At 42.0% G+C, this 13,317-nt stretch overlaps 1 protein-coding gene across 1 annotated transcript; it reads right to left on the reverse strand.

Annotated features, from left to right (window-relative positions):
• Window positions 1-1,332: 1,332 nt before the first annotated feature.
• LOC134367299 (mitochondrial import receptor subunit TOM5 homolog) lies at window positions 1,333-1,488 on the reverse strand. The gene has a single exon (XM_063084018.1). It carries the CDS (start codon window positions 1,486-1,488, stop codon window positions 1,333-1,335), a length of 156 nt encoding a protein of 51 aa, XP_062940088.1.
• Window positions 1,489-13,317: the final 11,829 nt, after the last annotated feature.

Below are 13,317 nucleotides of genomic sequence, written 5' to 3' on the forward strand. Positions count from 1 at the left end.
GCTACAAAAACATGCTAAGATCTGGCCACAAAGTCCTACTAATGATATGGCAACATAACATTTTACAAACAATCATTTTGGCAAACAATCTAACGTAAATAACCTAATTCTGTGTTAAAAGTCCTTCCCCCACGATCCTCAGGGAATGTATCATTTAATTGTCTACTAGGCATACCGTACAATTTTGGCAAGGCTCAATGCTGTTGACACTTTGTCTTTAACAGTTTTAGAAGTCCAGCAGAGATCGCCCAATACTCATAGCTTGCCTCTCCATTCCTGACCGGTGGACCTCATGGCAGCATGCTGGCAGGTCTTTGTGTCTCTTGACCTCTCACCTGAGAGCCCATCACTGACCAGAGAGTCTATGTTGTTGTGATTATTGGGCACCCCTGTTCTCTCTTGTCAAAACACCTGTGGTGTTGACATAACTGGATGAGAGATAGTCGAATGTGAGTGTTGAGTACATGACAGTTTCCACAAGCTGTGTGGCTTAAATAATAGAAATTTGTTGTCTCAGTTCTGGAGGCTGGAAGTCTGAGATGAAGACGTTGGCAGGGTTGGTTCCTTTCAAGGACTGTGAACCTGTTCCATACCAGATTCTCTCTGTGTACATGTGTTTCTGTGTCCAAATCCTCCACCCCTTTTAAAGACAACAGTCATATTAGATTAGGACCCACCCTAACACTTCATCTTAACTTAATCATATACAAAAAAATGTACTTACAAATAAGGTTACATTCACAGACACTTGGGGTTAGGACTTCAATATTTTGGGGTGGGGGAACACAATTCAACTCATAGCAAGTACATTATTGTCTCTACTTTTGTATGCATTTGAAATTTCCCATAGTGAGTTTTAAAAAGATTCTCTTATATATCTATAGAACACTTCAAATACCAAAATGTATATTCTTCTCAAGTGCACATGGAACATTCTCCAGGATAAACCTTATGCCAGGCCATAAAACAAACCTCAATAAATTTATTTATTTAATTTTTTCTTTGCCATTTCAGACAGAATTCCCTTATAATTAATACTTGCGAGAAAATGGAATTTGAACTTATTTACAATTACACCAACATTCACAGAGGTTGAATATCACAGGCATAAGGGCACACTAAGACCACTAGTCATCTTTTCATATTTCCCAAATAGTTTTATATTTCAGTTATGAAGGTCAGTTACCAGAGTCAAACTTGTTTGTAACAAGTAGAATTTTTATGTCCATTCAGTCAGTCTCTTACACCTTTCTGGGCCTATTCATTTGCAGGTAGGAGAAGAAACTGTAACCAGGTTCTTCCTATCATGCATTCGCGTGTGATGCCCAATATTCATATGCTCTCCGATTTCTTTAAGATAAAAGGAGTGACTCGCAGCAGGGCCATGTAGATGAGGAAATTCTGTATGGAAGAGATCACATCCTCACACATCTTCCATTTCATCTCCTCAGGGTCCAGCTTCGGTGCGAGGCTCTCGATTTGGAACATCGCAGTTCTGCCTTACCTGCTTCCGGCTATAGTACTCTGCTCTCCAAAACCTCAATAAATTTAAAAGGATTGAAATGATACAATATGTACTCTCCAACCACAGTAGAATTAAATTAGAAATGTATAACAGAAAATAATTTGGGAAGCTCACAAATGTGTGGAAATTAAACAACACACTCCTAAATAGCCAGTGTATTCAAGGAGAAATCAAAATGGAAATTAGAAAATAATTTGAGATGAATGAAAATGAAAATGGAGACACAACATACCAAAACTTATGGAATTCAACTAGAAAAGTGCTGAGAAAAATTTATAGCTGTAAATGCCTACATTAAAAAAGAAGAAAGATCTCAAATCAATAACCTAAACTTCCATCTTAAGATGCTGGGAAAAGTAGAGCAAACTAAACCTAAAGCAAGCAGAAGGAAGAAAATAATAAAGACTAGGGTGAAAATTAATGAATTAGAGGATCCAAAACAATAGAGAAAAATCAATGAAATGAAAAGCTGGTTCTTTGAAAAGATCGACAAAAATGACAAAACTCAATTAAGAAATAGGAGAGAAGACTCAAATTATTTAATCAGAATAACACATGGGACATTATTACCAACCTTACAGAAATAAAAAGGGTTATAATGGGATTCAATGAACAATTATATACCAATAAATTCTTTTACTTAGATGAAATGGACAAATTCCCAGAAAGACGAACTACTAAAAATAGTTTACTCCAGAAAAAATAGACAATCTGAATAAAACTACACTAAGTAAAGAGATTAAATTAGTAATCAAAAAAATACCCACCAAGAAAAACTCAGGCCCAGATAAATCCTGGTCAATTCTATCAACATTTAAATAAGAATCAATGCTAATTCTTCACAAACTCTTTCAAAACATAGGAGAGAAAGGAACACTTCCCAACTCATTCTATGATGCCAGTACTACCGTGATACCAAAACCAAAGACACCACAAGAAAAGCTACAGATCAATACTTTTATGACTACGAACATGAAAATGCTCAACAAAATACTAGCAAACCAAACCCAGCAACACACGAAACAGGTTATACACCATGACCAACCTTGGCCTAACACCTGGAAATCAATTACTGTAATATACCAACCATATCAATAGAATAAAAGACAAAAACCACATGATCATTTCAATAGATGTAGAAAAAGCATTTGACAAAATCCAACACTCTTTCTTGATTATAAAAAAAAAGACATTCATCAAACTATCTTGATTTAAAAAAGACACTCATCAAACTATGGAAGGAAACTTCCTCCTCAACTTGATAGAGGGTATCAATAAAAACCCACAGCTAACATCGTGCTTGGTGATGAAACACTGGATACTTTCCCCCTAAGACCTGAAATAAGGCAAGAATCATTTGCCCACTCTCATTACTTCTATTCAACATTGTTCTGGAAGTTCTTGTATGGCAGTTAGGCAAGAAAATAAAATACATTCGGTTTAGATGGGAAGAAATAAAATTATCTCTGTTCACACTTGACATAATCTTGAATGTAGAAAATCCTAAGGAATCCACTAAAAATCTATAGATCAAATAAATAAGCTCAACAAGTTTGCGGGATAGAAGATCAGTACACCAATCAATTGTATTTCTATATACTTGCAATGAACAACTTAAAAATAAAATAGGGCCTGGCCAGTTAGCTCAGTTGGTTAGAGCACAGTATTGATAATACCAAAATCTAGGGTTTGGATCCCTGTACCACCAGTCACCAAATAAATAAATAAAATAAAATGGGGACCTCAGTCCTACAATCACAACGAGCTGAACCCTGTCAACAATCTGCGAACTTGGAAGAGAACCTTAAGCCTCAGACAAGATCACAGCCCTGATGGACACCTTGATTCTAATCTGGTTAGATCCTGAGCAGAGGACCCAACTAACATGTACTCAAAGTCATGATCCACAGAAACTGTCAAGATAATAAATCTGTGTTGTATTAAGTCAAACGAAATAAAATAAAATAAACAATTTCATTTATAATAGCCTCAGAAGAATAAAATATGAATAAATTTAACAAAAGAAGTACAAGATTTTATTCTGAAAATGACAAAGTATTGTTGAAAGAAATGAAAGAAGATCTAAGTAAATGGAAGGATAGGTCATGTTCATCTACAGGGAGACAATATTGTCAAGTTGGCAATACTCCCCGAAGTGATCTACAGATTCAGCATAATCCCTATCGGAGTCCCAGCCAGATTCTTTGTAGAAATTGACACACTGATTGTAAAATTTGTATGGAATTGCAAGGGACCCAGAATAGCCAAAACAATGTTAAAAAAGAGGAACTAAGTTGGAGGACTCACACTTCCCAATTTGAAAACCTACTACAAAGCAACAGTAACCAAGACAGTGTACTGCTGGTAGAAAGACAGTGAAAGAGATCAACAGAGCAGAATTGAGAATCCAGAAATCAACCCCCACATGTATGAACAATTGATTTTGACAAGGGTGCCAAGACCATTCAGTGGGAAAGAATAAAATCTCTTCAACAAACGGTGCTGGGACGACCGCAAGCCCAATGCGAAAGAAAGGAGTCGGGCCCCTTCCTCATACAATATACAGAAATTAACACAAAATGGATCAAAGACCTAATTGAAAGAGGTAAAAGCATAAAATTCTTTGAAGAAAACACAGGGTCAAATCTCCTTGGATTTAGCCACGGATTCTTAGATATGACACCCAAAGCATGAGCAGCAAAAGCAAAACTAAACTGGACTTCATCAAAATTTAAATCTTCTGTGCTTCAAGGACACTATCAAGAAGCAAAAAGACAATCTGCAGAATGGGAGAAAATATTTGCAAACCATGTATCTGATGAGGAACTTGAATCTGGAATATATAAAAAATGCTTACTCAAGAATAAAAAGACAAATAACCCAATTTTAAAATGGACAAAAGATCTGAATAGACATTTCTCCACAGAAGATACAGAAATGGTCAATAAGCACGTGAAGAGATGATTGACATGATTTGTTACCAGGAAAATGCAAATAAAAACCACAGTGAGATACCGCTTCACAATGATGAAGATGTCCATAATCAGAAAGCCAGATAATAAGCACTGATGAGATGGTGAGGAAATTAGAATCTCACATGTTTCTGGTGGGACCACAAAATGGTATGGTCACTTTGAAAACAGTCTGGCAGTTCCTCAAAAAGCTTTACATGGAGTTACCATTTGACCAGCAATTCCACTTCTAGATGTATACTCAAAAGCAATAAAAACTATGTCCACACAAAAACTTGCACATCGATGTTTACAGCAGCATAATTCATAATAGCCAAAGGATGGAAACCCAAATATCCATCAATTGATGACCGGACAAACAAAAGGTGATACATCTGTAGAATGAAATATTAGTTGGTCACAAAAAGGAATGAATTACCGATATGTGCCACACATGCCAGGTGAAAGAAGCCAGTCGCAAAGAGCACGTATTATATGATCCATTTACATGAAGTGTCCAGAATAGGCAGATCTATAGAGACAGAAAGTAGATTGGTGGTTGCTTAGAGCCCAGGGTATGGGGGGAAAGGGAGATGGCACCTAAAGAAAATGGTAGCATTTAGAAGAAATGGGATTTCTTTCTGAGGTGATGAAAACGTTTTAAAGTTGGTTACGGTGATGGTGGCACAGCTCTGTGAATATACTAAAAACCACTGCATTGTACACTTTATATTGGTGTCTTTAGGGTATGTGAATTATATCTCAACAAAGCTGTCGCAAAAAGGAGGAGGAGGAAGAGACGGCGGCGGCAGCAGACACAAATTATCACGAGGTTAATGCTGAACATATGTCAAGCCATGTTTCAGAGAATATGGTCTAAACCACTGTTCAGTAGTAATTTCAGTGATGCCAATGTGATAACCACCAGCCACATGTGGGTATTGAATACCTGAAATGTGTCTAGAAAGGCCAAAGAACTGAATGTTCACATCTGTTTGTTTGTGCACTATGGGTTGTTTTGGTTCTAAGGAAACATTTTTTTTTCTTTTTTTTTAACCAAAGAAACTCCTGCTTTTTACATGTTCGTGCATTATGGGAAAGATTATCAAAACTAACTAGAAAAATGGAACTAGCATACTAGTTAACAGAAACTTACCATGGCCTTCACAAGACTGACTTGACATGACCAAAATCATACATTTTCCAGAGGATCTTGAATCTAAGGATGTGAAAATGCCCCATGTCCAATGGTTGTCTTGTCACATAGGAAACTTCTGTTCCAACCATAGCCACTCTAATGCCACTTGTAAAGCTACACAACTGCACCAGTTGTACGGCTGGGTTAATTGTATTGTTAAAGCAATTCATAACTAAAGCCAAAACATTTAATTATTTTAGTTACACTACGTTTTCCATTTGTATTGTCAGGGCTAAGGCTCAGACCCTTCAAACCCATTGTGCAGACTGGGTCACCAGACCCCCCACATGCAGGTTCATGTTCTAGGTAATTGTGAAAGATCCTGGGAGCCACTGGCAGATGACATGAGCTCAGTCCTCAGCAGCAGCAGCAGTAGCAGTAGCATTAGCAGCAGCAGCAGCCTCCAGCAGCAGAGGTGGTGACCTCTTGGTGGGTCCTGGGGGCACTGGCAGTAACAGCCTCTAGCAGCAGTAGTGGCCTCTTCGTGGCCCCCACTGGGGCATCCCAGGGGCAGGGGCCACCATGGATCAGAGCCGCTCATCCTTTATACTTAAGTCCATTACCCAGGACACCTGGGTGCACATACACAATTTCATGAGACAATAGCCAAGGAACACCTGGGCGCACATGCATATTTACATCAAATGCTCGGCAAGGTTCTGAACATCTGAGGGGCCCAGACCATTTTCCTTCACTTTCCCTACACCCCTTTTCCATGCTGCTCAAGAAAACTCCCTCCACCTACCGCTATAATCACCACAGGGGATCAGACTCTGATCCAACACCCCTTTTTGAATGGCTCTTGCAAATGTGGGTCTCTGCTGCCAAACCTCCGTCCCCATCTGAAGCCCACCTCAGTGAAAGGACAAATTGTAATACATAAACACTGGTCAGGAGCAGAGTTGAAAGCTATTTTTAAACTAATTAAGAGACCTTCAATTTTATTTTAAAAGTTTGTATCAATTTGTGAAACCTCTAACACTAGCCAATCCATGCGATACCAGCTGTGTGGACAAAGCAGCTCCTCAGTACAATGAACAGAACGGATGCAGGTGGAATCGATGGTGTAGGGAAAATATAGGAAAATGGTCAGGGCCCCTCAAGTGTTCAGAACCTTGCTGAGCATTTGATGTAAATAGGCACGTGTGCCCAGGTGTTCCTTGGTAATTGTCTCATGAAATTGTGCATGTGCACCCAGGTGTCTTGGGTAATGGACTTAAGTATAAAGGATGAGTGGCTCTGATCCATGGTGCCCCCCGCCCCTGGGATGCCCCAGTGGGGGGCACGAAGAGGCCCACTACTGCTGCTGGAGGCTGTTACTGCCAGTGCCCCCAGGACCCTCTGAGAGGCTGCTGCCGCTGCTATTGCTGCTAAGGACTGATCTCCTGTCGCCTGCCAATGGCTCCTGGGATCTTTCCCAATTACCTAGCGTGGACCTACATGTGAGGGGTCTGGTGACCCAGCCTGGCATGTGAGGGGTTTGTGACCCAGTCTGTACAATGGGTTTGAAGGGTCTGAGCCCTAGCCCTGACAATACAAATGGAAAACTTAGTGTAACTAAAATAATGAAACGTTTTGGCTTTAGTTATGAAGGCCTAGCCATACAATTAGTGTAGCTATTGCACTAACCCTAAAATTGGCATAGTTAGTCATGTAGCTTTACAAGCAGCGTACTCATGGCAGGATTTCGGGCAGGTAAAAGAGCACAGCAATCGGCATCATGGGTAGGATACCAAGCAGGTAAAGGAGCCATTAACCCCTTGGGAGGGGGAGGAAATGTGGCTACCCTTGGCATGTGGTGCCCGGTGGCTGCTTTCCTGTTAACCAGGGTCTGGCTGTTGCTCGCTGTGCTGTGAGCCAATGTGGACCAGAAACCTCATGAAGTGGCCCAGTTTCGAGATCTGCAGCAGAAAGCAGACAGGTTGGAAATGCGAGTACATGCCCTGGAGGCTGAAGTACAGCAACAGGTCATCCCTGCTTCTGACACCAACATCAGGACAATGACAAACCTAATGGTGAATTGGGGGAGGTGGTGGAATGACCTGCTCATCAGAAAGTGAAGCACGAGCAGCCTATGGGACCAGGTGGACTGGGGGGCAACCCACAGATGACCTATGTCCCATATACCCAGGTCAATTTGGTTGACTTGGGGAAACAGTAAAGAAGCAGAAACAGGGAGAGCCCCTGGCTGCTGCAGCTATGGGACCAGGGGTGGATGGTGTAGTAAAAGCAAGTCATGTTTGTCCAAAGGCAAATTGCTCACCGGGTGCCACTTAAACCTGAGAAGGTGGATGGTGTAATGTGCTTTAGAAGAGATATAGTAAACGCACTTTGCATTTGTCTGAAGGCAAATGGCTTGGAGGGTGCCACTTAAACCTAATGGCTTTCCAGGTGCTGTACAAACCTGAGAAAAGAGTGCTGCATGCAGATGGGCAGATGACCCAAGGACAGGTGCCCTGCAGAATTTCAAGTATGTTTTCACCTGGTGAAAAGGAGGAAAAGTTAGCCTGCGATACTACCTGCCTGTCTCTGTGGTGGCGGTAGCAGAATAGCCACAGATATGCCCAGGGGCAGGGCAGCCACTCCTTGATGGACTGGGTGAATGCATCTGTTAGAACTGTGTGGGTGAATGCTGCAGAACTGCCCAAGACTGTGAGCGAATGGTAGGCATATGCAGAGCTGATTCAAGTAATTCAGGAACGTGGGATGGGGCAGCTAGATGCTAATAGCCAAGACAATGGGAGAAAAGCCCTGAGGGCATTTCAGAAGTTTGGGAGAGCACCCTTTCCACCACAAAGGCCTAGGAGAACAGAGTTTTTCCAGAAGACACACCTGGGGTGCCGCTGCCCTCAGGAACCTGCTCCCTTCATCCCAGCCACTCTGGCTGGGGCAGCCCCAAGTGTGGTTTGTGCAGCAGCTTTGGAGAGCACGATCCAGAACTTTGTTGGAGTCCACGTGATGTTGAGTCTCCAGGCAGCAGGACATGAGAGCAGCGGACGCATGGCGGGCTCCACTCAGATTTTGGAAGATGTATGAAAAAGCCAGGGGACTCAGACCTGCTGCAGGGGTGGAGCCGCTGTGGAGGTCATCTACAGAGCAATGTGGAGTAGAAAAGTGAAGTTGGAGCCCCCACAGAGAGCCTCCACTGCAGAAAGGTTTAGGGGAGCCAGGATGGCAGGACTGCCACCAGGAGCCCAGAACTGTGGGGCTGCTGGCAGTGTGCAACGACGGCCTGGAAAAGCTGCATGCACCAGGGCAGCTCATGGGCTACACCTGGTGGAGCTGTAGGAGTGAGGCTGCCCAATGTTTTGGGCGTCCAGATGCCCCAGTGTGATTAATGTTTGCCTTGTTTGGGCTTTGGATTTGTTTGGGGCCTGTTTTTCCTTTCTTCTGGTCTATTCCTCCCTTTTGGAATGGGAATGTGTACCTAGTGTCTGTCTGTATCTTGGAAGTAGATAAACTTGTTTTTGACTCTTTACAGGTTCACAACTAAAAGGAGTTTTGCCTTTAGTCTCAGATGAGACTTTGGACTTTTTAGCTTGTTTCAGCACCAACTCAAGATTTTGGGACTGTTGGGATGGATTATGTAATATGTGAATACAAGGGTCAGTTATCCTCACTAAGGGAACATCACAGAAGATTCTGAACATGTACACTGTACAGTAAAGGACCCTGAAGGGGTGAATTGTAGGGAAAACATAGGAAAATGGTCTGCTGCTGCTGCTGCTGCTGCTGCTGCTGCTGCTGCTGCTGCTGCTGCTGCTGCTGCTGCTGCTGCTGCTGCTGCTGCTGCTGCTGCTGCTAAGGACTGAGCTCCTGTCGCCTGCCAATGGCTCCTGGGATCTTTCCCAATTACCTAGCGTGGACCTACATGTGAGGGGTCTGGTGACCCAGCCTGGCATGTGAGGGGTTTGTGACCCAGTCTGTACAATGGGTTTGAAGGGTCTGTGCGTCCTAGTCCTGACAATACAAATGGAACCTTAGTATAACTAAAATAATGAAACGTTTTGGCTTGAGTTATGAATGGCCTTACTCATACAATTAGCATAGCTATTGCTTCAGCCCGGACAATTGGCGTAGTCATGTAGCAATACAGATGGGATAGCCTGTTTCCCAAGGGAATCTGCAAACACATCTGGAAAGTCTTTCAGATTCAGTACAGCTCCTATTTTGATGGTTTCTAGATGTTACAAAGAACATTAATGAATAAGATAGAATCTCAAAGCCTCCCCAAAGTGCAAAAAGTTTAAGAAGTTACATCCAAGATGCATAATGCTATACATGTGTGGTCCTTTAGGAAAACTCTCCAGCTGACAGAAATAAAACATAAAATTTGAGTCAGGCTGCAAGTTATGTACCATAACCACTTGTATAGATATTTCAAATAATTATCAGTCTTCTGGAGACTGAAACATCCTATAGTTTCCTTCTTGGAAAAGGAGATGTTCAAAATGAGAAGACTTTTAAAAGTTCATTTAGTTATTAAAACATTCATCGAAAGTATATATTTTTCAAAACAATGTGAATTTACTTAACATCTATAACTACACTTAATGGTTAAGATGGTTTTTAAAAGGTATATATTACCCTAATTAGTATAAAATAAAAACAAGTTTTACAACTGTGTATAAACAACTAAGTCATTACTAGAAGTGTGAAAGTATTCCTGTTTTCTAATATTATGTGTCTCTTTAAAGTTTTTGGGTCAGAAAAGGAAAAATGTAACTTTAGTTTAATAGAGGTTCCTACTGATGAATTACAAGGAACAAAGAAATGCAAATCATTTAAGTAAAATTTTGAAAGTTTTAATACTCCTCAGTAAAAACAAGATCAAGAGAGTTACATAAAAACCCACATTTAAAGTTCACTTAAAACCGAATTGTGAATTTTGGTTAAAGAGATAGCTATATATTTTCTCTGATATTGTCACAGCGTGAAATATAAATATAACATTTTAGCTTATACAGGACTTTAGAATTATCATCTTACCACAAGCTTAACTAAGTAGAATATTCTAAATTCCATTTACCTGTCAAATAGGTTATTGTTGCTAACACCAAATATTTAAGAATGTAAATATACACATGTGTATTTAACAAGAGCTCTAACAAGTAGTGTCTTTATATAAAACACTGCAAATTACATGAACCTATGGAATCACTCTAGCTTTACTGTCTGGGTAAGTTTTAATATGTTGCATGTCTCTGACAAATTTTTAATAACAGTGATTATATTTTCTTTAATGTCAACTTAAAATACATTTTCTAAGATAATGACTAACTGGTTTGAGACTTTCAACTAACCAACTGAGGTTATTAGGGAGTAGTCTTTATGTATTTGGAAATTTTCCAAAGACGAAATCTTAAATTTGTAAATAAAGAGAAAGTATGTTGTAAAGTTACACCAACAGCTACGCCAATTGCTGGGACTCCTGACAACGTAGCCAATTGTAAAGCTATCTGACTACCCAATTGTATGGCTAGGCATCGTAACTAAAGCCAAAATGTTTCATTATTTTAGTTATATTAAGTTTCATTTGTATCCTCAGGACTAGACTCAGACCCTTCAAACCCACTGTACAGACTGGGTCCCCAGACCCCTCACACGCAGGTCCACACTAGGTAATTGGGAAAGATCCCGGGAGCCATTGGCAGACGACAGGAGCTCAGTCCTCAACAGCAACAGCAGATCTGGCGGCATCGGTGGTGGTGGCCTCCCAGGGCATCCCAGGGGTAGAGGTGCCGTGGATCGGAGCCACTCGTCCTTTATATTTAAGTCTATAACCCCGGACACCTGGGTGCACGTGCACAATTTCATGAGGCAATAGCCAAGGAACACTTGGGCGCACGTGCATATTTACATCAAATGCTCGGCAAGATTCTGAACATGTGAGGGGCCCTGACCATTTTCCTTCACTTTCCCCACGTATGTGCTCGTGTGGTTTGAGCTTATGAACTTTTGTCCCTATGCACGCTTGCATTCTTCACAACACCCAGATGACACAGGACAAATAGATGCATTTTAACACTGCTAATGACATGCTAGGTTAATGCTGAGGCTAGTCGTGTTTATGAAACAACCGTCCCGCGGGGTCGCGCTGCTGCGTGCACACGGTCCCGAGTGACAGTGCCATGCGCGTGAACACGGGCCCCGACCGTGCGTGGTGCGTCCACCCGGCGCCGAGCGGGCTCCGCGGAGCGCAGAGCGGAGGAAGGCCCTCCCGGGTTTGGGGCGTTCGGGTCGCAGCGCCGCCGGGAGCGTGCACGGCTTGTCCTCCCATGGCGCGCGCCGGTGACGGGACAGTGTGTCCTGCCGTGCGCATATAAACCCCCGTCAGAGGTGGTGGTGCAGCCAGGGCGAGGGACAGCCTCTGTTCTCCAGAGCACTTGCTGCGATCGTGATAGACTGACGATTCTCCTCCAGCTTAAAAAAAAAAAAAACCTTAAAATGAACAGACAATTTTTAAAAGTAGTTTTAGATTTACAGAAGAATTGTTGGGTAGTACAGAATTCCCCCACGTCCTCCCTCCCCAACACACACACACACACACACACACACACACACACACACACACACACACACACACACACACACACACACACACACACACACACACAGTTTCCCTATAATTAACATCCGGTATTAGTGGAGTACACTTGTTATCACTGATGAACCAATATTGGAACATTATTAACGAAGTCTGTATTTAAGTTAGGGTTCACTGTGTTCTACATTTTACGGGTTTTGACAAATGTCTAGTGACACCCGTCCATTATTACTGTATCATACAGAACAGTTTTACCTTCATAAAAATTCCCTTTCTCTGGTTTTTAGTTTTTGTTGCTGTTTTCAAGATCCAGCCTCAAATTCACAACCTGACATAGGTTTTTGAATCCCCACAACCTTTGATTTTTCACTTGGGGGTGCCTCAGTCAACACACATACTCCTTCCTGGGTGGGGGGAGATATACTTGCTAGAAAGGAATCAGCACCTGGACACAAAAATACTGGAGAGAAATTTTATTGTCTTCATTTGCACGGCTATTTGTCTCGCTTGCAACCAGCACCACCCTAGAGTATCTGTGAAGGTGATGGAGACATCAGCCAGCACCTCTGGCTCCGTACAAATTTGGGGTACTTACCAAATGTCCTCCTAAGCAAGTGTGTGTTTTCACATGGGGTGGTGTCTCTGCCTTGTCCCAAAGCACCTCTTAGTCCTGTTGCAAATACACGTTGCACCACCACCCTGGGGAACCCACAGTCCACCGCACAGACAGAGGCTCATTTTATAGGACAAGTTTTTTTTAGCCATCTGGCGGGCTGCTGGGGTCATTTAAAATTTTACTACTTGTGTCTAGGTCCATGTTTCCCAGACTTGGAAAATGTGAAACAGATTGATAGAACTGTCAAAACCAAACTGGCTTACCTAGTGGAAAGTCTCAGCCTTCTCTCTCAACTTTCATTCTTATGAAAATTCATCACTCTACACAAGAAAAACTCTGAATCCTTGTGAAATTGCTCCTGACAGGCCATATTCTCCCTAGAGGACTCCACTTGGGGTGACCATATCCTAGTTTTCCCAGGACAGTCCTGTTTTAGGTGTGTTGTCCCCCCCACACCCACCGCCACAGCACTTCACTCTC

This window comes from Cynocephalus volans, chromosome 2 (assembly GCF_027409185.1).
Source record: "Cynocephalus volans isolate mCynVol1 chromosome 2, mCynVol1.pri, whole genome shotgun sequence".
Taxonomy (NCBI): domain Eukaryota; kingdom Metazoa; phylum Chordata; class Mammalia; order Dermoptera; family Cynocephalidae; genus Cynocephalus; species Cynocephalus volans.

Coding starts and splice junctions, on each gene's coding strand:
- LOC134367299 (XM_063084018.1), bottom strand. CDS start 1,488: ATGTTCCAAATCGAGAGCCTCGCACCGAAGCTGGACCCTGAGGAGATG.